The sequence below is a fragment of the Callorhinus ursinus genome, unplaced genomic scaffold (assembly GCF_003265705.2).
Source record: "Callorhinus ursinus isolate GAN/ISIS: 27379988/994484 unplaced genomic scaffold, GSC_fseal_2.0 scaffold63, whole genome shotgun sequence".
NCBI lineage: Eukaryota > Metazoa > Chordata > Mammalia > Carnivora > Otariidae > Callorhinus > Callorhinus ursinus.
In genome coordinates, this window is record NW_027397125.1 from 3,087,836 (window position 1) to 3,114,922 (window position 27,087).

The 27,087-nt window shown below is 38.2% G+C and overlaps 1 protein-coding gene across 6 annotated transcripts in view; it reads left to right on the forward strand.

The window, feature by feature from the left end:
- The window catches only part of CUNH10orf67 (chromosome unknown C10orf67 homolog), a 168,366-nt gene that overhangs the window by 130,474 nt on the left and 10,805 nt on the right, over nucleotides 1-27,087 (forward strand). For all 6 annotated transcript variants that reach the window (XR_012376056.1, XM_025891957.2, XM_073885543.1 and 3 more), the window contains 2 exons: nucleotides 12,888-12,968; nucleotides 13,053-13,110. Coding sequence is in view for 5 of the 6 variants with exons in the window: in XM_025891957.2 (XP_025747742.2) it covers nucleotides 12,888-12,968; nucleotides 13,053-13,110 (139 nt within the window). In the remaining variant the exon portion in view is untranslated. The remainder of the gene's footprint in view (nucleotides 1-12,887; nucleotides 12,969-13,052; nucleotides 13,111-27,087) is intronic.

Here is a 27,087-nt window from a genome sequence, read left to right on the forward strand (position 1 = left end):
TTAATAGATCCAGTCCTTGTCTTGAGAAAAATCTCTGACTTGCCCTCAGCCTATCTTCCTGTGAGGAGAGCTAGTGCTCCATTCAGCCTAGAATACGTCCATCTGCCATTACTTCTGTGGGATTCCAGGCTCATGATCCTTATCTATATGTCCACACAGTATACAGGCACTTGAGATACTCATCAGAGTGGATAGCAAATATTGAAGAAAAATAGACAGGGGCAGGGGTAGGGAGGAGGGAAAGAGAGTGATGAGTGAGTGAGTTATGGATAACTAATTTTTCCTTGGTTCCCTACACCATAGCCACTCCACAAATATTTATTGAGTGTAAACATGCACCAAGTACCATGCTCCGTGCTGGGAGTGAGATAGTGCACATGACAAATAGGGCTCCTTCCTTTACAGACTATAAATTTCATGAGGGCACGGACTGGTCTGTCTTGTCAACTGTTTTACTCGCAGAGATTAGAATAGTGCCTGACTTACAGAGTAGAAAACATAGATATTAGTAAGGAAATATCACAAACTTTAAATGACATTTGAATAAATGCTATGAAAGAAAAAGTTTAATACTTTCTTACTATTGAGGTATTCGTATGGGAAAGTGCACAAATATTAAGTGTATCATTTCGAGTGTTTTGCCCTGTGTAGCCATCACCTAAATGAAAGGGTAGAACATTTCCATCCTCCCTGAAAGTTCCCTGGTGTCCCTTTCCAGACAATACCTTAGTCACATCCCCATGCCGGACAAATATTGCTCTGATTTCTATCACCGCAGATTAGTTTTGCCTGTTCTTAAAACTTACGCAGATGGAATCATACAGTGTGTATTCTCTTATGTCTGGCTTATTTTAACTCAGCATAGTGCTTTTAAGATTTATCCCTGTTATTGTGTGCATCCCTAGCAATTGTTTCTCTGTATTGCTGAATAACATTCCATTGTATGAATAAACAATAATTTGTTTATCCGTTCTCCTCTTGATGGACTCCTGGGCTGTTTCTAGTTAAGAGCTGTTTTGGGGGGAAAAGGTGCTGCAAACTTTCTCATACTAGTTATTTCCGGAAATATGTTTTTGTAACTCTCAGGTAGGACTAGAATACCTGGGACATAGGAATATATTTTTTTTAAATTTTTTTTTGGAATATATGTTTTTAAGTTTATATTCCAGAGTGACTGTATCCTATTACTGTACCATCAGCAAAGTGGGAGAGTTCTTGTTCTCTACATCTTCACCAACTTGATATTGTCATTTTCTAAAGTTGGGCCATCCTAATATAATGTCTCACTGAACTTCTAACTTGCATTCCCTAATAATTAATGATGTTAGTATCTTTTGATGTGCTTATTGACTAATTTCAGATCTTCTTTCCGAAAGGGACTACTCAAGTTGTTTAAAAAAAATTGTGGCAAAATACACCTAACTTAAATTTTACCATCTAAATATTTTTAATTGTGCAGTTTAATAATGTTAAGTACATTCACATTGTTGTGAAACCTATCTCCAGAACCCATTTCATCTCACAAAAAGGAAACTTTGGCGTGCCTGGATGGTTCAGTCAGTTAAGCGTCCGACTCTTGATTTCAGCTCAGGTCACGATCTCAGGGTCGTGAGATGGAGCCCCATGTCTGGCTCTGTGACAGTGTGGAGTTTGCTTGAGACTCTCTTTCTCCCTCTCCTGCTGCCCCTCCTCTCACTAAAATAAATAAATAGATCTTTTAAAATAAATAAATAAAATGAAGCTTCATACCCATTAAGCAATAACTCCCCATTCACCCTTCCTCCCATTTTTGTCTGTTTTTAATTATTATTGAGTTATAGCATTTTATTATATATCCTGGATACAAGTTCTTTTGTCATATATATATTGCAAATATTTATTCCCATTCTATAATTTTTCCTTCCATTTTCAGAACAGCACCTTTTGAAGGTCAGAAATTAAAAATATTTTTAGAAATGTTAAATTTAAATAAAGGTCAACTTAGCTCTTTTTTTCTGTGGCAGATTGTGTTTTCTGTGGCCTTGACTATATCCCACATTTGGCATATACTTACGATGTGATTTTGATCTTTGTTTTCCCGTTGAATTTCACATTTCACTGGTTCCTTTGTTCTAATTCAATTAACAATGTATATATGAGTCTGTTTCTAAACCTGTATTTTCTTCCATTGGTCTATTTGTCTGTCCTTTACCCAATACTATATTATCTTAATTGATATTGCTTTATAATAAGTCTTGAAATCAGGTGGTGTAAGTTCTTCCATTTTATTCTTCTTTTCCAAGATCGTCTTGGCAATTCTATTTGGTTTTTTGTTTGTTTGTTTTGTTTTGTTTTAAGATTTTATTTATTCACTTGAGACAGAGAGATACAGAGAGAGAGCGTGAGCAGGGAGAGAGGCAGAGGGAAAGGGAGAAGCAGGCTCCCCGCTGAGCCAGAACCCCGATGTGGGGCTCAATCCCAGGACTCTGGGATCATGACCTGAGCCGAAGGCAGATGATTAACCATCTGAGCCACCCAGGCACCCCAGTTCTATTGTTTTTTTAAGATTTTATTTATTTAGACATATCAGATAAAGGGCTAGTATCCAAAATCTATAAAGAACTTATCAAACTCAACACCCAAAGAACAAATAATCCAATCAAGAAATGGGCAGACGACATGAACAGACATTTTTCCAAAGAAGACATCCAAATGGCCAACAGACACATGAAAAAGTGCTCACCATCGCTCGGCATCAGGGAAATCCAAATCAACACCTCAATGAGATACCACCTCACACCCGTCAGAATGGCTAAAATTAACAAGTCAGGAAACAACAGATGTTGGCGGGGATGCGGAGAAAGGGGAACCCTCCTACACTGTTGGTGGGAATGCAAGCTGGTGCAGCCACTCTGGAAAACAGTATGGAGGTTCCTCAAACAGTTGAAAATAGAGCTACCATCCGATCCAGCCATTGCACTACTGGGTATTTACCCCAAAGATACAAATGTAGGGATCCGAAGGGGTACATGCACCCCCATGTTTATAGCAGCAATATCCACAATAGCCAAACTGTGGAAAGAGCCAAGATGTCCATCGACAGATGAATGGATAAAGAAGAGGTGGTATATATACACAATGGAATATTATGCAGCCATCAAAAGGAATGAGATCTTGCCATTTGCAACGACGTGGATGGAACTGGAGGGTGTTATTCTGAGTGAAATAAGTCAATCAGAGAAAGACATGTATCATATGACCTCACTGATATGAGGAATTCTTAATCTCAGGAAACAAATTGAGGGTTGCTGGAGTGGTGGAGGGTGGGAGGGATGGGGTGGCTGGGTGATAGACACTGGGGAGGGTATGTGCTATGGTGAGCGCTGTGAATTGTACAAGACTGTTGAATCACAGATCTGTACTTCTGAAACAAATAATGCAATATATGTTAAGAAAAAAAAAAGACGAAGATAGCAGGAGGGGAAGAATGAAGGAGAGTAAGTCAGAGGGGGAGACGAACCATGAGAGATGATGGACTCTGAAAAACAAACGGAGGGTTCTAGAGGGGAGGAGGGGTGGGGGGGATGGGTTAGCCTGGTGATGGGTATTAAAGAAGGCACGTTCTGCGTGGAGCACTGGGTGTTATGCACAAACAATGAATCATGGAACACAACATCAAAAACTAATGATGTAATGTATGGTGATTAACATAACAATAAAAAACTTAAAAAAAGATTTTATTTATTTACTTGAGAGAGAGAGCGTGCGCACGAGCAGAGCGAGGAGCAGAGGGAGAAGCAAAGCCCCGCTGAGCACGGAGCCCAGTGTGGACTCTGGGATCATGACCTGAGCTGAAGGCAGATGCTTAACCAACTGAGCCACCCAGGTGCCCTGTTTTGGCAATTCTGTGTTCTTAGTACTTCCATATATGTTTGAGAATCAGCAAATCAATTTCTTTCTTTCTCTTCTTTTTTCTTGGCTATTCTGACAATACAAGTTTTGATATGTATTTCCCTGATGACGAGTGATATTGAGCATCTTTTCAGGTATCTGTTAGCTATTTATATATCTTTGGAAAAATGTTTGTGTCTTCTGCCCATTTTTTAACTGGATTATTTGGTTTTGGGGTGTTCAGTTTTATCAGCAAATCAATATCTTTAAAAAAATATCCACTAGGATTTTGATTGACTCTCTTTTGCCAGCGGTTTATTTCAGAATCTAAAGACCCAAATAGCTACCAAATAGTCTAAATAAATAAATGACAAAGATTTCTTGTTAAGTTTTGAGGCTATGTCCTATAGCAAGCTAGTAGATACGGTGAGCAAGTAAAAGCTCACCCCGATTGTAGTTTTTGCTTTATATTATGTATTATTATGTTTTCTCACTCAGCTCAGGGAGACTCTTCACTGTCACATCTTTGCTATGGATTATACCTTTCATTCATGGCCTGTGAGGCTCTTGCCAGCCTTGAATTCTAACTTGTCTGTTATTAATTTTGTTACCCATACTGTCTTCTTCTCTGTATTTTGCTGCTATTTTCCTCAAACTTTGTATTGCTATGTCATTTTCCTTCAGTTATGAATGTATAAATAACAATATGATGGGATGTTAGTTCTTTAAATCTAACCTGACACTCCTTTACCTTTAATATGAAAATTGAAACTACATGCATTTATCAGCATAACCGATATATCTGGGGTTTTTGTCACCTTATTTTATGACTGCTTGTTCTTTTCTTTGTTTCCTGGCTTAACGTAAGATGAGCTGCATTTTACTTGCTTTTTTTTTTAAGATTTTATTTATTTATTTGACAGAGAGAGAGAGCACAAGTAGGCAGAGAGGCAGGCAGAGGGAGAGGAAGAAGCAGGCTCCCCGCAGAGCAGGGAGCCCGACGTGGGGCTCGATCCCAGGACCCTGGGATCATGACCTGAGCTGAAGGCAGACGCTTAACCAACTGAGCCACCCAGGCGCCCCCCTTTTACTGGCTTTTATTATCTATATTGCAATGGTAAACTTTAATGTAAAATCAAATTACATTTCTGCAGTTACAACAACAAGAACCAAACAAGTCTGAGTCCTGCCCGCTCTGGGTAAAACAAGGGCTTATGCATGGTTTTGTTTCTCCAAGTTTCATTTCAGCCTTAATTGCATCAGTATATCCCCTCCTTTTCTTCTAGTCTGTGTTAACTTTATTCTGTTTAGAGAACTACATTATTACTATGGGATTCTTTTTATCACATGAAAGTATTTTTGATTAACTTCTGCTTTTCATTTTGTAACTGTATGAATAGCAGTTATTTGTACCTACATTTACATATTTATTTTTAGCCTTTTAAAAATCATGACTTCGGGGGGCTCCTGGGTGGCTCAGTTGATTAAGTGTCTGCCTTCAGCTCAGGTCATGATCCCAGGGTCCTGGGATCGAGAGTCCCACTCAGCAGTGAGTCTGCTTCTCCCTCTCCCTCTGCCCCTCCCCTCCTTGGGCTCTGTCTCTCTCTCTCTCTCAAAAAATTAAATAAGATCTTTTAAAAAAATCATGACTTCTACCATTCTTTAATTCTTAATTTTGATTTATTTCTTATAAACAGGATCATATCTTTGAGTTCCTTTCTTGTTTGTGGAAGGAACATTATCTTCACTTTGTTACGCCTTGCCCTGACTGAAGCCAGTTTAGTATTTGCTTTTTGCTAATTAATTTGGCTTATTTTCCCCCAGTGAATGTTTATAAGCTATTTTCTTTAAATTTGAAATTTAAAGATGTCACCAGGAAATGAGTTAACACATGTTATTTTATTAATTTCCCTTGAATAAAATGAGCCACCCTCATCTATAGATCTAAATCTTTTTTTTTTCCAACTCAGACAAGTGTCTTATGTACACTTCTAATGATTGCATCCACAGGATTTGTTTTTGTTTCTTTTTCAGAAACACTATGATAGGTTAAAAATCTATTTTCTGTCCTCCATAGTTGACGTGTTCTTTTTAATGTAATGTTATTCTGCTTGTTCTTTTCCTTGGCATTTTTAGGAAACCCTTCCAGTCTGTGCCTCTCATCAGAATTTCCCAAACTTGTTTTAAGAGTTCTGAGATAGTGATTGTCCTTGGCCCTCCAGGGGGCAGGGATGGGGCCATGACTGGGGTAACCTGAGAAACTCCTGTCCCACTCTCTAAGTCCATGAGCAGCCTTGTCCACTTCCCCCAGTGCTCCCTGCAAGTAATACCATTTTTATGTGTCCTATGACAGCCTGAAGGTTAGAAACCATTACTCTACGTAAGTATTCTATTGTGTACCATGTTAGGTCTAATCATGACTATCTTAGATACTGATTTTCAATCTGTTATTTTGTGGTTAGCAATCTATTCATATTATATGCAAGCCTGTTAATATTGGCCTGTTTATCCCCAGTGTAAGTTTCCATACTCTTACACTCCTAATGTGGTGTCGAGGCTCAGTACGAAAGAATCCCTTTGGTCTCTACTCTGATGTTTTTGGTTTCTTTTTTTTTTTTTCCCTGTGAAATAACCATGTGCACAAAAAGGATGAGCGAGAATCCATATGTGCAACTTGAAGAATGATGATCACATGAATACCTATGTTCCCAGGATCCAAGCCATAAATACAATAAAATTACAGCAGCCCATCTATTGCATTCCTCTCTATTACCTCCCAGAGACCACTGTCCTGATGTTCTTCTTGATAGTTTTTGTCACTTGCGCCTGTCTCCTGAAGCAATATATCATTGACTTTTGCCTGTTTTTCAACTTTCTATAAATGAAAGAATATAAGTGAAAAAAATGTAAGTATTCTTCAGTGATTTGTTCCATTTTCTCAACATTATGCTTTTAGGACTCATCCATGTTGATGCTTGTGGTTGTAGTTCACCCACTGAGAGTATTCTATTGCTTGAATATACCACAACTTACGCTGATCAACATTTGGGTTAGAGCTTGCTGTTTTGCTATTATGAACATCATTGCCCCGAACATTCTTTTAGTTTCGCCTGATACACATATGTAGCAGTTTATCCAGGGTTTTGTTTTGTTTTGTTTGTTTGTTTTTAGAGAGTGAGAGAGAGAGTGCAAGCAAGTGGGGAGGGGCAGAAGGAGAGAGAGAATCCTAAGCAGGCTCCACACTCAGTGTGGAGCCCGATGCAGGGCTCGATCTCAGGACACTGAGATCATGACTTGAGCCGAAATCAAGAGTGAGACGCTTAACCAGCTGAGCAACCCAGGTGCCCCAGTTGTTCCAGGTTTTATAGTAATAGTAGAATTTCTGGTCATAAAGTATTGGTATGTTCAAGTCTATGGAAGAATATGATTGCTATGACAAAAATATGCTCCCTTATATAAGATTGAAGATTACTTCTCTCTCAGGTCAGTGATGAAAAGAGCAGCTCCAGGCAGGGCAGTGAGCAGTACTCCACAGTCATGATGACACACACAGGTTCCTTCAGTCATTGCTCTGCCATTTCCCCCATCTACACCAAGAAAGCTGGTTAACTCCATGTCTGTGGGTGTACAGTGCAGAAGGAGGAAGTCCGGGACAAGCATGTTAGTACTTAAGTATATGACCCCAAAATGGCATATATCACTTACACTCATATCCCACTGGTCTGATTAAACTGCAAAAGACTGAGAAAACTGGGTGGCCAAATACCCAATGAAAATGTTACCAAAAGAAAAAGGGAGAATAGATATTGAGGAATGATGAACAGTTTCTACTATATAAGGTAAAGCCAGATCGTTTTCCAAATTATTATTACTAATTAACCCTCTAACCAGGAATGGATGAAAGTTTCTACTGCTCCTTGCTGTCTCTACCACTGATATTGTCAGACTATAATTTTTGTCTGTCCCATGATTGTGTAATGGTTTCTTCTTGTGGTTTTGGTGTGTGTGTATGTGTGTGTGTGTTTGTAACTTTTTCCCCATTTCTCTACTAATAAATATGATCATCTTTTCATATGTTTATTAGCCATTCAGTTTTTCTCTTTGAGTTAGTGCTTCAAGAAGTTTAAGCCTTTTGCGTCTACTGAGTTGTGTTACACTTATTTATTCATAGAAATACTGTAAGAATTAGATAAATTCCTAAAAATATGTAACCTGTCAAGACTGAATCATTTTTAAATGAAAATCTGAACAGAATGATCACTAGCTGGGGCACCTGAGTGACTCAGTCATTAAGCGTCTGCCTTCAGCTTGGGTCTTGATCCCAGGGTCCTGGGATCAAGCCCCGCATCGGGCTCCCTGCTCCACGGGAAGCCTGCTTCTCCCTCTCCCACTCCCTCTGCTTGTGTTCCCTCTCTCGCTGTGTGTCTCTCTGTCAGATAAATAAATAAAATCTTAAAAAAAAACACGAATGATCACTAGCAAGGATATTAAATCAGTAATCAAAAGCCTCCCAACAACAACAAAAAAGCCCAGGACCAGATGGCTTCCCTGGTAAATTCTACCAAACATTCCAAGAAGAATCAATACTAATACTTCCCAAAATCTTCCAAAAAATAAAAGAGGAGGAACTCTTCCAAACACATTTTGAGGCCAGCATTACCCCTACACCAAATCAGACAAGGATTTGGTATAGGGGTAAGAAAATTACAGGCCAAATATCCATAATGAACATACATGCAAAAATTCTCAGCAAAGTATTAGCAAACCAAATTCAGTAATTAAAAGGATCATTCACCATGATCAGTGGGATTCATGCCACTGTTTGCAGATGGCATGATAATGTATCTGTAAGACCCTAAAAACTCTATTTAAAAAAACTGTTAGAACTAATAAAAATTGCAATACAAAATCAATATGCAAAAATCTGTTACATTGCTTTATGTTAATAATGAACTATCAGAAAGAGAAATTAAGAAAACAATCCTATTTACAATTGCATCAAAAAGAATAAAATACTTAGGAATAAATTTGACCAAGGATGTGGAAGACCTGCATATTGCAAACTACAAGATATCAGTGACAGGCTCCATGCTCAGTGGGGAGTCTGCTTGAGATTCTCTCCCTCTCCTTCTGTCCCTCCCTCTGATCACACATTCTTTCTCTAAAGTGAATCTTTTAAAAGATTTTATTTATTTTTTTGTCAGAGAGAAAGAGAGAGAGAGATAGCACAAACAGGGAGAGTGGCAGGCAGAGGGAGAAGCAGACTCCCCGCTGAGCAAGGACTCTATCCCAGGACCCAAGGATCATGACCCGAGCTGAAGGCAGATGCTTAACAGACTGAGTCGCCCAGGAGTCCCTAAAATAAATAAATCTTTTTAAAAATGCTCAACATCACTAATCATCAGGGAAATGCAAATCAAAACCACAATGAGATATCAACTCACACCTGTTAGAATGACTATTACCAAAAAGACAAGCAATAACAAATGTTGGTGAGTACATGGAGAAAAGGGAATCCTGTGCACTACTGGTGGGAATGTAAATTGGTGCAACCAATACAGAAAAAAGTATTGTGTTCCTTAAGAAATGAAAAATAGAACTACCATATGATCCAGCAATTCCACTTCTGGGTATTTGATGATAACAGAAACGCTAATCTGAAAATTTTTATATACCATGCTCACTGTAGTATTGTTTATAATAGAAACAACCTAAGTTCCCATCAATAGATGAGTGGGTAAGGAAAATTTGGTGTATATATACAAAGGAATATTGTTTGGCCCTAAAAGAGAATGAAAATTGCCATTTGCAATAACATGGATGGACCTTGAGGGCATTATGCTAAGTGAAATAAGTCAGACAGAGGAAGACAAATACCATATGATTTCTCTTATATGTAGAATCTAAACAAACAAAAACCAAGCTTCCAGATACAGAGAACAGACTGGTGGTTGCAAGAGCCAGGGGATGGAGTGTGGGAGAAATGCGTGAACTGTTTTAGGTTTTTTTATGTTTAAATAAATTGAATTTAAAAATTTTTATGTTACACTGTATGTTAACTGACTTGAATTTAAAAACTCTAAAAAAGAGTTTATTAGAAGAAGGGAGGGAAAACTGAAGGGGAAGAAATCAGTGAGGGAGACAAACCATGAGAGACTTTGGACTCTGGGAAACAAACTGAGGGTTTCAGAAGGGAGGAGGTTGGAGGGATGGGGTAGCTGGGTGATGGGTATTAAGGAGGGCACATGTTGTGAGGAGCACTGGGCGTTATATGCAACTAATGAATCGTTGAACACTACATCAAAAACTAATGATGTACTATATGTTGGCTAACTGAATATAATAAGTAAATACATAAAATCTTTAAAAAATTTATTATGAATAAAAAAATTTTTAAGGAATTCTTTATATAATTTGGGAACTTCTCCTTTTCAGTTATATGTGTTGCAAATGTCTTCTTCCTGTTTTGAATGGTATTTTGGTATCTCTTCACAAGTAAATGTTCTTAATCCTGATATTAATTTAGTTAATAATTTTCCTTTTTGCCTTCACATTTTCCTGCCTTGTTTAAGACCTTACCTAACATTTAGTCACAAATATATTCTTTATGATCTTTAATTTTTTCCCCTTTCCCTTTCATATTTAGAAGCTTAATGCACCTAGAATTGATAGTGTCTAGAAAGGCAGATGTCTGGTTTCATTTTCTTTTAATACAGAAAATCGACTGAACCAGCACCATTTATTAAAAAGTCCATTTTCTCCCTGGATACCTAATTCCACCAGTTATATATATTATATTAAGGGTTCACATATGTAAGAATCTGTTTCTGTCTCTCTATTCTGTTCTACTGTTCCGTTTGTCTATTCTTGTATGAATATGACACTAATTTAATATCTCTACCTTTATTATAAGTCTTTTTCTGGTAAGGCAAATACCCCTACCCTGGTGTTGATCTTTGCATTTCCATATAAAGTTTAGAATTGGATTGTTAATATTCACAGGGAAAAAAAAACCCAGAAACATAAGAAACAAAACAGAAAATTCAATTGGGATTTTGATTAGAAGTGCATTAAATCTAGATCAGTTTGGGTACAATTGACATCTTTATAGTACTGAGTCTTCTAATCCATAAACATGCTATTTCTTTTACCTAGGTTTGATTTCAGTAGAGTTTTATAATTTTCTCCACAGAAGTTTTACAAAATTGTTTTTTAATTTAATGAGCAGAGGAATAAGACAATCTCAGTTAACATTTTAAAGGGATGACTCTGGCAGCTACGGAGGGCTTGCGGGGAAAGGAGCAGGTCAGGAAGCTGTGAGGTGGTGCTGGTGACAGATGGTGGCATGGCGGCCTGGAAAGGAGAGGAGGGGGGGCAAAAGGAGGCAGCTACATGGCTGCAGTGCTATGTACTGGACAGTACTGGGTTTTAGGCTGCAGTGCTATGTACTGGACAGTACTGGGTTTTTGGCTGCAGTGCTATGTACTGGACAGTACTGGGTTTTTGGCTGCAGTGCTATGTACTGGACAGTACTGGGTTTTAGGCTGCAGTGCTATGTACTGGACAGTACTGGGTTTTAGGCTGCAGTGCTATGTACTGGACAGTACTGGGTTTTAGGCATACATAGCAGAATGGATGGATCTTAAAAACATAGTACTTAGTGAAAGTACTTAGTACTTAGCAAGAGAAGTGGGAACACATAAGGTGTCCTAAGACTTTCTAAGTCTCTAAAAGAGAGAAGTGCTGCCAATTATACTGTGAGACTCCATCTATTGCAAGATGCATCCCAACTTTGGGGATGTTAAAATACCAGAAGGCTATGCCTTAGAGAATCAACAAAATAGGATAGCACATAACACCACTAGCGTAAATTAAAAGGCATGCACAACAGTACGTATTTTTGCAAGAACATATCCAAAGTAAAGATACGCCTAAAATATTTAAACCGTTTCCTTGGGGTGGGAACAAAAAGAGAGTGGGCGGGGCTATAGAGAATAGAAAAATACACACATACAAATCAACAAGAGAGAAGCCTTGAAGAGGGAAAACTTCACCTACATCACCAGGGTACATCCTTGGACCTCAGGCCTCTTTCTGATAAACACGCTTAGTGTCCCTTTGGTCCTTTTTACCCGCACATGTTTATTGTTGTCATTTACTTGGCAATCAGTAATGCTAGGGACAATTCTGCTTGCATGCTGGGGCTCCTGAACTCCTAGAAGAGAAGCTTCTGGGCTTTCACCATTCAGTTTCTGGGAACAAGGACCCCTACTGCCATAGTCTCCCAGAGCGAGGAGGTGCTGGACAAACCCCGTGATACCTGGCCAGTGACACGTTGTAAACCCCAATGGGGTGGAGATTATCAAAAGGAAGAAGAGTCAGGGGAATGAGGGTAGTTGTACTTAGGGTGAGCGTAGCATACCGTGCAAACTGGTCAGATCACTAAATTATACACATGAAACGAATGTAACACTGTGTGTCAACTGTACTTAAAAGGAGAGGAGAGAAAAGGAAAGGAAAGAAAAGAAAAGAGAAGAGAAGAAAAAGGTAGAGTCAGAACAGCCATTGAAGAAAACATTTTTCTTGAATTTTTTCTCAGAGTAGCCCAAATAAGAAAAGGGTCTGTCTATTCCATGGGTTTCAAGGAAAGGATTTCCCCAGCCATATTTAAACAAATAAATCAGGAGCTTAGTTTTCACATCTTGGTTAATTAAGAACCAAAGAACCTCAGGGGCGCCTGGGTGGCTCAGTCAGTTGAACGTCTGCCTTCGGCTCAGGTCATGATCCCGGGGACCTGGGATCGAGTCCCGCATCGGGCTCCCTGCTCAGTGGGGAGCCTGCTTCTCCCTCTCCCTTTGCCTCTCCCCCTGCTTGTGCTCTTGCTCTCTCTCTCTCTCTGCGTCAAATGAATAAAATCTTTAAAAAAAAAAAAAAAGAACCGAAGAACCTCCTATATCCATTTGATTTGATAACTACTTCCCCTTGATAACACAGTACATTCCTTTTGTGTCTTTCAGAAATTAAAACCTTTATTTGTGCAGTCTAAAATGAACTTGATAGCAGGTTCTACATCTTCTGGAAGTGATCACACACCTTTGGTAGGTAGATTTTTTTTTCTATTAAACATTCAGTTGGTTGCTATTCTTCAACCTCAGTAATGAAACTTTTTGCTTTACCTGCAGATCGACAAGGACATGGATGTAGTCAGTGATCAGATATTTTTCTCCCCTTTATCAAAAGGTAAGAATCTTTATTGTTGGAAAAAATGGTTCACACACAGAATGGGTACTTAGTCTAGATTGACATCTCCTTCTTTTTGTTATCCGAAGGCATTTGGAATTCTGGATGAATGCGTGGGGTTTCTTCAGCCAGTTCATAAAACTAATACATAGATATGCTGAATCAAAGAATGCTAATATGCATTTCTGAATATTGGTTGCTGCTAATTGAAAGACTAGACTGCTTTAGCAGAGAGAAACCTTTCTTCTGGGCTTCCATGCAACAGAGAAACTTTTTCTGCAACACCGTAATGTATTAGGAGAAGAGACTCTCATGATTTGTCATCGAAATCTAGATGGTTAAATTTGGAACCTGTGGTTGGCCTGACATTTAAATGAGAGGGTTTAATTAACAGCAACATTCCATACCCCAAAAGATTCAGTGGAGGATTTTGCATCCAGAATTGATTTTCCACAGCCAGGCAAACCATTTCTCAAAGGTCCATTTGAAGTAGTACAAATGAAACTTGATGGCCACCTGAAAGAAAAGGCAGCCCCAGCAGAAACAAGCATCACTCTCTTTCCTCAGCACTGAAAATGCAAAAGATAGTTATTTCTACTCTGTCTACTGAAAATCCTCCTACAGTTCATAAGTCCCTCCTTTCCCTTACTAAATAAAATCAAATGTAAGTACTTTTTCATGATCTAGAACCTTGCAGTCCGCCACAAAGCCCTATCACTCTAAATGTTAACCTGCATCGCAGAGAAGATGTATGTGACAATGGTCACACCCAGTGCCTCTGGGCAAAACCGTGAAATTTCTTTTACTAATACTCTGGTACAACTTGGACATGCCATGTTGTTCCCTATGAAGATAGTGTGGGGGAAATAATCCAGTGAACAAAGTTTCTGGTTAAGTGGATTCCAGTTAATCCAAAATTTACTAGAAATAAATTTTCTATTTCTAATGAATAGAAATGAATACGTGAATCAACATTTGCTAATTCAGGGAGTAAGTGAATCTCATTAGCACACAGGTTATGGCTACTGGATAGGATACACCCTAGACATTCAAAGGACCAAATCATCTTCATGAAACAAGTCACCCCAAGTTTCTTAGATACTTCACATGCTTGAGTGCCCCCTTCAGGCCCCTAGGAAATAGTTTAATTCATTATTAGTATTTTCAAGCACTAATTCACAAATATATTATTAAAGAGGCGTTTAGCCTCATGGTTAGTATGTACCTGATTTATAGACAAATATTTATTATTTTCTACAGCACGGGGGATTATGGTAACCTATCTGGTGATGGACCCCGAATCAAACTCTTTAAAGCCATCATTGTATTGAGTTCCATTTTTTAGAATATGTAAATAGAATATTAATATTTTAAGTACTAACTGAATATTTAGCCTCCCTGTTAACAGGATCTTCAGTGTTGCATCAAAGAACCTAAGAGGTTCCTGGGTTGTTCTTTCACACTACAAGATTCTTCTAAAACTTATGTATAGCTAACATTTAGTGGACGTGGGTGCTACTGTAAATGCCTTTCACCTTTTAGCTTTAATCCTCATAAAACCCTAGGTGGTTGGCACTCTTGCTTTAACCCCAGTCTACGGACAAGACAGTTGGATACAGAGAGGGTTAGTAGGCTACCAGAGTTATACCATGAACAGGAGACACAGCTGGATTCAAGCCCAGACGGTGTGGCCCCAGAGCCCTGGCTTGTCACCACTCGATTATATTGACTTGCCCCAAGTCTCATGCATGACATGTCGCCCCATTCTCAACCACAAGGGGAAGATATGGGACGCAGCAGAGAGGCCATGGAGGCCCACAGACTTCAGTTCCCATCCCGGCTCCAACCACTTACTTACTGGCATCATCTCAAATTCTTCTGCTGTGGAAAGTGGGGATGGTGACCCCACCTCATAGCTTCGTGATGAGGATTATGTGAGATATATGTTATGTGCCTAGCTAACCCCTATTTCCTCCTGAGCTGTTGATCATATTTTCCCCAAGTCCCCCCGATAAAGCCTGCAAAGCTACCCTTTAGCCCACCGCACAAGGATCATAATGTCCTCAGCAGTAGGCTGGTCTAGTGATTTAAAAGAACCAGTCTCTCCTCTGGTTCTTCAGTAATTATTTTTCTACAAACATAAGTAGAAGAAAAGAATTGATCATTAGTATCAAAATATGCAGTAGGTATTTTGAAAACAGTGAAATAAAAATAAAATATGGTTTTAAAACAATGTTATATGAGGTGATACATCTTTTCTAAACAGATTGAAAATGACTTTTTTTATGTTGCAAGTTTTAATCCAAACAATTCTAAAGAGAACAACAGGGAGTCACTCATGCAATGTAGAAAAAGAGATAAATAGCTAAAAAGAGAGAGAGAGAGAAATATATCCTTGTTAATATGATGGAATAAGAAACGAGGTATGATACTATCTGCAAAATTTCAAAGCAGTTTTTACGCAGTAGTAATGATCCCCAGAGAGCCCAGGTAACATTATTAATTTGTTTGCTACTTAACTGTGATAAAATTTGGGATCTGAGCTGCCCATTGTGTGCAGTGCACTGCCACAGATCGTATGTACTCAAGAAGACCTTTCTCACAGTCCAGTAATTAGGTGCTATTGACATTGTAATCTCTGGAAATGTTCTTAATGAGCCCCAAAGACACGAATCTCATAGATAAAACCTCAAAGTAACACTGACCCTTTAAGTAGCTTGTCAGTAAGAGAAAGCTCAAACATAAATATCTGACGCACAGGAGAAACCCAAATTTAAACCTAGATTACATTGTTTCGTTCATTCTCTCAGACTTTGAGGGAAGAAACATCGAGCAGGTGATTTTAAAGACTTTTAAAGAATAGTGGAACAATTGTAATATATTTGAAATAAGACAAAAACCTTTCTTTTCACCCTTTGAAGCTCTGGACTTGAAAAGTATTTTTTTCTAAATGTGTTTTCCACCAACTTGTAAAGATAAATATTGAAAGTGGAGTTCAGTGGCCCCTATTTATAACACAAAGATAATTTTAAAACTCACATAAGAAATTGGAACTTAAATAAAAGATAAAAAGCAAAAGAAATTTCAGGCATAGTGTTAGCATCATTTTGTATATCACTTCTAGATTTTAACTGTAATTAATATAATTTAGTGAGCTTTTCAAATTCATATTCAAATGCCTATTTTATAATATTACTATATATACTACATATTTGCATAAACTATAACATCATTTAGCGTGTAATTGATAGCTATTAAAAATGTTAGAAGAAAGAATTAATCCATAAATCTGAATTAAGTACCAGGACTAAGCTGATTTACTAAACATAATATATTAAGGGGTCTGTAAGTGTTAATGATATCACTGCCATCAACTTCTCTACTATTTCCCTAAAATCACCAATTACCTACTCTTCATACAGTATATGTCTAGGTTATTATACGTCATCCATGTCTTTGAGATTTGAGCTAATCTCAACTACCTATCCTTAGGAATTTTTCTTGCTCTTCATACCTATATTCTAGAGATATTTTCTCTTCAAGCCATGGGATTTAGGATATTAGATGGTAATGAAAGCCTGGAAGATTAGCAGCGTGTCTCTTAAAACACTTTTCCAAATACTGTGAATTCTCAGTGACATAGAAAAGACTCAAGATGACCAGCTGGGTTAGAGAATTAATCACAAAACATCAGAGGTTCTCTATCTAACTGAGGCTCTGTCCATCGGTCGGAGAGGGGATTGAAAAACGTGAAAAAGGAAAATGAAAGGCAATCTACCTTTGAACACACAGGGTTAATCTTTGAAATAAGTAAGCAGGCAAATTACTTTGAATTTGTAAGATTGTAAAAACTGAGCAGAAAACAGGGATCAAGACATATACATATTTTTAAAAGTACTTTCTTAATTTGATGTCAGGACTGTCTTGTATTAATTTAGTATTTGTGGGCAATGTTTCATTTAATAAATGCCATTAAACACATTCCTAATTGTGCCCCCAAACTGGTACTTAGAGCTCTTCAAAGCATAAAGCATGAGACAAGAAGGCTTTCTGGTGCGCATTGTTATTCACATGTTGGACCAGGAGAGGAGTCCAGCAGCCTCTCCGGATCCCCTGACCCCTAATTGCATCCCAAACCTTAGCTGCCTGGTTGCTGCCCTGTTAATTAAAGGGTCTTATAAGCCATTTAAGCCATTGTGGTGATAACAAAATATCGAGAAAGGGTTTAATTAGTGCAGAGACAGTACGTATTAATTTTTAAATTTAGGAATGGTTCTGTTACAGAAATCACAAAATGGTACAACATACTGGGTATAGATTCATGCAAATTTGTGGGCATATCACGTGCACCCTTACTGAGCTAGAAATGACATCTTTGAGTGAGAAAGGTACTATATGAATATTACTTTCAACTGGAGGAACCCAAGTTTGGAAACTGAGGGAATAAATTAAGATTAGAAAAGCGGGTATTTGCATCAGTGTATAGAAATTTCAGCTGAGGGGCACCTGGGTGGCTCAGTCGGTTGAGCATCTGCCTTCCAATCGGAGGTTGATCCCAGGGTCCTGGGATCAAGCCCCATATCAGGGAGTCTGCTTCTCCCTCTCCCACAGCCCCTCCCCCTGGCTCGTGCTCTCTCTCTCAAATGAATAAATAAAATCTTTAAAAGAAAAAAAAATAGCAGTGGACTCCAGTCTTCAGCTAATTGTGTTCCTCGCTATGACAGCCTCTTTAATGTGGGTTTCTCATCCTAAAAGAAACAAGCACATAGAAAAAAGTAGGTCATAGGGAGAAGCATGTTGTCTGCTATTAATTTCCACACAATGTAAGCGAGAGGTGACCAAAAAAATGATAAAATGATTTTATTATTTGTGTTTTCCTGTCAGTAAAAACGAATTGAGGAAAGCCTTAATTTCTTCATAGACATATTTAATGTAGAAACTATTTTAAGTTTTACTGTATAATATTTCAAATATTAGAAATATAGAAAACATAAGATTGTATTATACCTGGCTCTGTTTTTGCCATGCTTGATTCGTAAAAGAAATAAAACCGTGAAGATTGAGTTGAAGCTCCCTGGTAACTATTTCCCTTCTTCCTTCCCTCCCTCCCTCTCTCCCTCCCTCCCCAGATGCAACCACTGCCCTGATTTTGTATATTTTATATTTCTGCACACAAACACACGCACACACACACAATGTCATTTGGCATGTTTTCAAGGATTATATAAATGATAGTGGAATGTATAGATTCTTTTTTCCTCATGAATGTTATGTTTTTAAAAATCTAATTACAGTACTTTGCTGTATCTTGAGTTCATTATTTTACCTGTTGTGTAGTATATTCCATTGTATGATATTCTACAATATATTCATTCTCCTGCTGATGGGAATTTAGAAGATTTTCAATTTGTTGCCATTGTAAATGCCACTGCTATAAACATCCCTGTACATTTTCATAGTCATAAGGGGGAGAGTTTCTCTACAGTAAATTCCTAGAAATGGAATTGCTGAGTTGAAGAGTATATACATCTTTAATTTTACTAGATGCTCTCAAATTGTGCTACTAAGTGGTTATGCTAATTTAGGTTCATACAAGTAGTTTATGGGTTTGCATTGTTCCATATTCTTACTAACACTTGAGGTTTTAATTTTTGCTGATCTAATGGGTGTGAAATTATCTCCCACTTTTTAATTTGAAATTCCCGGATAACCAGTGAGAATAAATTTTTTGTTATTGACCATTTTGGCTTCCTCTTCTGTGAATTGCTTGTTTTTAGTAGTTCACCATTTTTACATTATTTGGTTGTTTTTCCTTTTTTGATTGATTCGTAGGAGTCTTTATAAATTCAGAATATTAGCTCTTTGTCAGTTACATGTTTCACAAATATCTGTCACTGTCTGTAGTGTGTCTTTCAACTTTGCTTTTGATGTCTTTTTGTTGAACCAACTTTTTTTAGTTTTACTTAGTTTTATTTTTCCACCTTTTAATTTATGAATTGTTCTTTATTATCTGTTTTTTAGAAATAGAAAATTTTTCTTATTCTAAATTTATAAAGCTAATCCTACATTGTCTTCTAAAAATATTGCCAATTTGATTTTCACACTTAGGTGCTTTAAAGCAGCAGAATTTATTTTTGTAGATGGAATGATTTTGGAGCCCAGCTTTTTTGTTCCAACAGAATAGCAGATTACCTTATCACCATTATCCACCTCCCCAACCCCGTGACTTGTAAGGCTGCGTCTGGCATTAGCAAGCTTCCCTGCAAGTGCGGACTCTTTCTAGGCTCTCCATTCTGTGCAATCGACTTATTTGTCCTTTCTGTTCTAATACCAGAGTTGTGATAACTTTGGCTTTCAAATAAAACTTGATGTCTGGCTCAGCAATTTCCTCCGTCTTGTTCTTCAAAATTGTCCAGCCTCTCTTGGTTTTTTACTTTTTTCCTATGAATTTTAGGTTTACCATTTCAAGATCCATGAAAAAAACTCTTGGTAGTTGGATTTCTTTGATGTATTCTAAGTGTTCATCATTGTTGAGTATTGGATTCTGTATTTTCATCTTGTTTCCAACAAAGTTATTGAACTCTACTGATCCTAATAGCTCGTCTGAAAGTCTCAACACTTAGACAATCACATTATCTGTAATTTTAAAAACTTCTGTCTTCCAATCTATACACCACTTAGTTTTTCTTTTCTTATCACACTGGCTAGGATTGTCACTATGATATTGAATAGAGCAATCAGTGGTACGCTTCTCTTGTTTCTCTCCTAATAGGACACATTCTGAAGTGTCACTATTGTAATACCATTAACTATATTCTCTAGGCTGTAATTTTTATCCCTGTGACTTATTCTTTTCATAACTGGAAGCCTGGACCTCCCATTCCCCTTTACCTATTTTGCCCATTTCCCCAACTCCCTCCCCTCTGGCAACCATCAGTTTGTTCTCTGTATTTATAGGTCTGATTCTGCTTTTTGTTTGTTTATTCCTTTATTTTGGTTTTCAGATTCCACATGTAAGTGAAATCATATTATTTGTCTTTCTCTGTCTGCCTTATTTCACTTAGCAAAATGCCTTCTAGGTCCATCCATGTTGTCACAAATGGCAAGATCTCATTCTTTTTTATGACTGAGTGACATTCCATTATATATATATATATATATATATATATACATACATACATATACACATATATATATATATCCATTCACTTATCAATGGACACTTGGGTTGCTTCCATATCTTGGGTATTATAAATAATGCTGCAATAAACAGAGGTGCATATATCTTTTTGTATTAGTGTTTTCATATTCTTTAGTAAATACCCAGTAGTGGAATTACTAGATCATATGGTAGTTCTATTTTTATTATTTTGAGGAACCAACAATTACCCTCAACTGTGCACAAGGTTCCTTTTTCTACACATCCTCACCAATACTTGTTATTTCTAGTCATTTTGATTTTAGCCATACTGACATGTGTGAGATGATTTCTCATTGTAGTTTTGACTTGCATTTCCCTAAAGATTAATGATGTTGAACGTATTTTCACGTGTCAGTTGGCCATCTGTATGTCTTCTTTGGAAAAATGTGTATTCCGTTCCTCAGCCCATTTTTAATCAGATTTTTTTTTTTAGTGTTGAATTGTATAAGTTCTTTATGTATTTTGGATATTAACCCCTTATTGGATATATCATTTGCTAATATCTTCTCCCACTCAATAGGTTGCCTTTGTTTTCGTTGATAGCTTGCTGGGCAAAAGCTTTTATTTTTGGTGTAGTCCTGATAGTTCTTTTTGCTCTTGTTTCCCTTGCCTTAGGAGACATATTTAGAAAAATGTTGCTATGGTTGATGTCAAAAAATTATAAGCTCTATTTCTTTTGTTTTAATGTATATGTTTATGTATATGTGTATGTTTTTGTATATGTATGTTAAAATTATTATTACTACAATACTTTGTTTAGTGAAGCCCTACTGATGGTAAATTCTGTTTTCCTTAATTTTCACCTCACTCTTGATGGTAACTGAGTGAGATATGAAATTCTAAGTTGACATTATTTTTCCTTCACATTTTGTTTTTTATACCATTGCCTTTGAGTCTCTGCTCGGAATTATGTGAAGTCTGTTGTCAATTTGTCAATCATTTGTGATCATTTTATGTTTTCTTTCTTATAGCTTGCATTTATTTATTTAGGTTTTAATTTATTTATTTGAGAGAGACAGAAAGAGCACAGGCAGGGGGAGCAGCAGAGAGAGGGAGAAGCAGGCTCCCCACTGAGCAGGGAGCCTGATGCAGGTCTCCATTCCAGGACTCTGGGATCATACCTGAGCTGAAGACAGACCCTTAGCCGACTGAGCCACCCAGGCACCCTTATTTATTTATTTTTAAAGATATATTCATTTATTTTAGAAAGACAGAGAGTGGGAGGGAGGGGCAGAAGGAGAAGGAAAGAAACTGAAGCGGACTCTGGGCTGACTGCAGAGCCTGACATGGGGCTCAATCTCAAGACCCTAAGATCATGACCTGAGCTGAAATCAAGAGTCAGATGCTTTGGGGTGCCCGGGTGGCTCAGTCGTTAAGGGTCTGCCTTTGACTCAGGTCATGATCCCGGGGCCCTGGGATCAAGCCCCGCATCGGGCTCCCTGCTCAGCTGGGAGCCTGCTTCTCTCTCTCCCACTCCCCCTGCTTGTGTTCCCTCTCTTGCTGTGTCTCTCTTTGTTAAATAAATAAACAAAATCTTAAAAAAGAAAAAGAAAAAGAGCTGCTTAACTGCGCCACCCAGGTGCCCCTCTTTATAGTAGCTTTTAAAGTTTAGTTTTATTAGAATATACTCAATGGTGTATTTATATTTACCAGTATTCAGGGTACAATCTGGATCTGATTATTTGTATCTTTCTTTACGTCTAGAAATTTCTCAGCTACTATCTTTTCAAATATTGTTTATACAACCTTCTCTGCATTATTTTCTTTGAAAGCACCTATCTCATCTCTATAGGTCTAATCTAAATTTTCTAATTTTTATGTATATGTCTCTCTTGTGCATATGGATGGATTCCTCAATACTACCTTATAATTCACTAATTTTCTCTTCAGCTGTGCCCAGTGTTTAAGTGTCTCATTTTAGTGACTTTTTAAATTGATTCTTTTTCACAGTTCTTATTTTATTCTGGCCTGTTTTGTGTCATAATTTGTTTTTTTAATGGATACTATCAATTATTTCTTTGGTACATACACATATTTCAAAGTTTTTGTCAGACTATTTTATCAATTAAAATTTATCTGGAGTGAATTCATGTTCTCCTAGCTCATCTTGCTGTTTTCCTTATAAGCACTCTATTCCCTTGTGTATTTTAGAACTTGGGTTTTCAAGCTCATTTTCTTTCTTCCTTTCTTTCTCTCCCTCTCTCTTTCTTTCTCTCTCTCTCAAAAAAAAAAATAAAAATTAAAAAAAAAACCACCCCCTATTTCACCCATCCCCCCTACCCATCTCCCCTCTGATAACCATCAGTTTGTTCTCTATAGTTAAGAGTCTGTTTCTTGGTTTGTCTCTTTTTTTTCCCCTTTGCTTCTTTGTTTTGTTTCTTAAATTCCACATATGAGGGGTACCTGGCTGGCTCAGTATGTAGAGCATGTGACTCTTGATCTTGAGTCATGAGTTTGGGCCCTACATTGGGTGGAGAGCTTACATTAAAAAAAAGTCAAAAAAAAAAAAAAAAGTCCACATATGAGTGAGATCATATGGTATTTGTCTTTCTCTGACTGACTTATTTCACTTAGCATTTTACTCTCTAGCTCCATCCATGTTGTTGCAGATAGCAAGATTTCATTCTTTTTATGGCTGAGTAATATTCCATTGTATATATACCACATCTTCTTTATCCTTTCATTGGTCAGTGGACACTTGGGCTGCTTCCACTGTTTAGCCATTATAAATAATGCTGCAATAAACATAGGGGTGCATGTATCCCTTTGAATTAGTGTTTTTGTATTTTGGAGGTAAATACCCAGTACTGCAATTACTGGATCATAGGGTGGTTCTATTTTTAACTTTTGAGGAACTTCCATACTCTTTTCCACAGTGGCTGCAGCAGTTTGCATTCCCACCAACAGTGTAGGACAGAGGGTTCCCCTTTCTCCACATCCTCACCAACATCTGTTGTTTCTTATATTGTTGATTTCAGCCATTCTGACAAGTGTGAGGTGATACCTCATTGTGGTTTTGATTTGCATTTCCCTGATGATCAGCGATGTTGAGCATCTTTTCATGTGTCTGTGGGCCATCTGTATGTCTTCTTTGGAGAAATGTCTGTTCATGTCTTCCGCCCATTTTCTAATTGGGTTATATTTTGGATGTTGAGTTGTATCAGGTCTTTATATATTTTGGATACTAACCCTTTATCGGATATGTCATTGGCAAATATCTTCCCCCATTCCGGAGGTTGCCTTTTCGTTTTTCTGTTTGTTTCCTTTGCTGGGGAGAGACTTTTTATTTTGATGTAATCCCAATAGTTTATTTTTGCTTGTATTTCCTTTGTCTCAGGAGGCATATCTAGAAAAATGTTGCTATGGCCAATGTCACAGAAATTACTGCCTGTGTTCTCTTCTAGGATTTTTATGGTTTCAGGTCTCACATTTAGGTCTTTAATCCATTTTAAGTTTATTTTTGTGTATGGTGAAAGAAAGTGGTCCAGTTTCATTCTTTTGCATGTGGCTGTTCAGTTTTCCCAACACCATTTGCTGGAGAGTCTTTTTCCCATTGAATTATTTTTTCCTATTTAGTTGAAGATTAATTGATCATATAGTTGTGGATTGATTTCTGGGTTCTCTGTTCTATTCCACTGATCTAATTGTCTATTTTTATGCCAATACCATACTGTTTTAATTACTACTGCTTTGTAATATAACTTGAAATCTGAACTTGTGATACCTCCAGTTTTATTTTCGAGGTCTTTTGTGGTTCCATGTAAATTTTAGAATTGTTTGAGGATGCCTGGGTGGCTCAGTTGGTTAAGCATCTGCCTTCAGCTCAGGTCATGATCTCAGGGTCCTGGGATCGAGCCCCGCATCGGGCTTCTTGCTCAGCGGGGAGCCTGCTTCTCCCTCTCCCTCTGCCTGCCGCTCCCCCTGCTTATGCTCTTTCTCCCTCTGACAAATAAATAAATAAAATCTTTTTAAAAATTTAGAATTGTTTGTTCTAGTTCTCTGAAAAACGCTATTCATATTTTGATAGGGATTGCATTACATCTGTAGATTGCTTTGGGTAGTATAGACATTTTAACAATATTTGTTCTTCCAACCTGTGAACGTGGAATATCTTTCCATTTCTTTGTGTCCTCTTGAATGTCTTTTATCAGTGTTTTACAGTTTTCAGAGTACAAGTTTTTCACTTCTTTGGTTAAGCTTATTCCTAGATATTTTATTATTTTTGGTGTAATTGTAAATGGGCTGGTTTTCTTAATTTCACTTTCTAGTGCTTCACTATTAGTTATAGGACTGCAACAGTTTTCTGTACATTGATTTTGTATCCTGTGATTTTACTGAATTCATTTAACAGTTCTAGTAGTTTTTAGAGTTTTCTATCTACAGTATCACATCATCTACAATTAGTGAGAGTATTAGTTCTTCCTTACCTGTTTGGATGCCTTTTATTTCTTTATGTTTTCTAATGAAACATTTAAAAAATCTCTGTTGCATCTTAGTAAAAGTCCTTTTTCCTGACGTTCTGCCTGTGAAATAAGCAGAGTTACCTTTTCCAGAGAAGAATGCATTATGGGTTGAACTATGTGTCCCCCAAGAGATGTTGAAATCCTCACCCACATTTCCTGTGACTGTGACCTTATTTGTAAAATAGGTCTTTGCAGATGCAATCAAGATGAGGTTGTTAGGTCATTAATCCATTATGACTAGTGTCCTAAGAAGAAGGAAATTTGGACACAGACACACAGGGAGAATGCCATGTGATGGCAGAGACAAAGAATGGAGTGACATGGCTTCAACCCAAGGAACATGAAGGATCGATGGGCAAGTTAGGAGAAGAAGGGAAAGATTCCGCTCAGAGTCAAAGAGGGAGCATGGTCCTGTCAACACCATGATTTTGGACTTTCAGCCTCCAGAACTGTGAGGGAATTAACATCTATATTTGATGTCACTTTGTTACAGCAGCTGTAGGAAGCTAATACAGAATGGCAACCTAATGACTTCCATGGCGTCCACAATAAATAGATGGACAGCCATGGTCCCAAATGAGTTCAGTGACCTTATGTTTCCACTTTACCTTACATGTCCTGCTATTAATTTTGACCATAAAGGAGACATTTCCCCTTGATTGATTAGAAAGTTACTTCTTCTGAGCTTCAAAATACATTCTGGTATTAAGGAGTTGAATGTGAAAAGGCCCGTGTATAAATTTGTGTATCCATTCGCCCAACACTCCAGCAGTAAGTGATCAAGGCATGTGTAATAAAAGTGAATCTGAAATTCACGCCGCTCAGACTTCTACTGTTATGAACTTCGGTTACTAACTCAAAAATCCCAGTTCGTCCTCAGACCAAAGGGTCCCACCAAGTCCCAGTGCCCTCTTCCTATAAACATGTCCACACCGCCTTTTCTTACTCTTTCCTTCCCTTCTTCTTCAAGCAAGTGCCTTCTGGTCCTCCCACCTCGACTGTTACCCCTCCAGAGAGCAATCAGAACCTGCCGTCTCCCCTGCTGTTCCCTTCTCTGCCCTTCTCCAAGTCACTCCCCTTGCCTTCTGGCTTCACATCTCACTGACACAGCTCTTACCCAGGTCTTCAGAATCGTTCAAATGCAAAAAATGGTTTCCATTTCTCTCACTTGACTGCACTCCCCCCCACCCCGCCCAGCGTGTTGTTACTAATGAGCCTCCCTTAATTCTTAAGGTGCTCTCCTTTTGATTTCCAAGTCACCAACCTGTTCTCCTTCTCCTCCTACTTCCCAGAGCATTCTTCCCAGCCTGTCCTGGTTATTCAATTCTGCCCGTGCTCTGAGTATTACGTGTTGGAGTCACTGAAGATTTTATTTTTGCTTCACTTTGGCATACTTTGTTTTCCCCTGCCTAATTCTTCAGTAGATATCTAGGGCTTTCAGGATTAAATCAAGGTTTCCAGTTGAGCACATAAGAGCTTTCATAATAGCTGCCTCTCCCCTACTTGGGCTCTCTGATCTAGTCACAACAAATGACTTGCTTTTCCCTGCTATTTCATTCTATTCCATGCTTCAGTGCCTTTATACATGCCTTCACCTAAGTGGCAGGCCTTCTGCCTGGTCTTGCTGCACCCACTCATCTCCCATGGTTAGTTGGCCACGGATGGCCTCCTGCAGCCTCGCTGATGGGGCGACAGGGTAGCCAGATCTTGCATTTGTCATCACTGAACAGGCAAACCCAGTCTTCTGATCATGGCAGTCTCGGGTCCTCAAGAGCTGCAAAAGAGAGCAAGCTCCAGTGCACAGGGGCTGTTTGAGTCTCTGTTGGCACCACAGCTGCTCCAGTCCCACTAGTCAAAGCAAACGGGATGACCAAGACCAGAGTCAATGTCGAGGGAACTGCAAAGGCCATGGACACCAAGGAAGCCACACTGCTTCCTTTTCTGGCTTTTGCCTCCTCTTTGTCACTCCATTCATTCATCCCCTGCACAGATGTTATGAACACCTGCTATAAGCGAAGCCCTGCGCTCGACACTCAGGATGCAGAGAGTCTTCTTAGTGTTTGGAATGTGTACTCTAAGACTGACATTCAAAGACTAGGACAACCAGTAAAAGAAATACCAGGATTTAAGGCTGTTTGGCTAGGTAGGGGTGGGCCTGAGAATGCTTCTCTGCGCTCCTCAGCACATCTGCAGAAATTGCTACCTCGTTAGTCAGAATTCTCTATTTATAGCCTCTCCCCACAAAAGAGGGAGTGAGACTTGGAGGAAAGTTGATCAAAAGACACAAACTCCAGTTGTGAGATCAATAGCCAC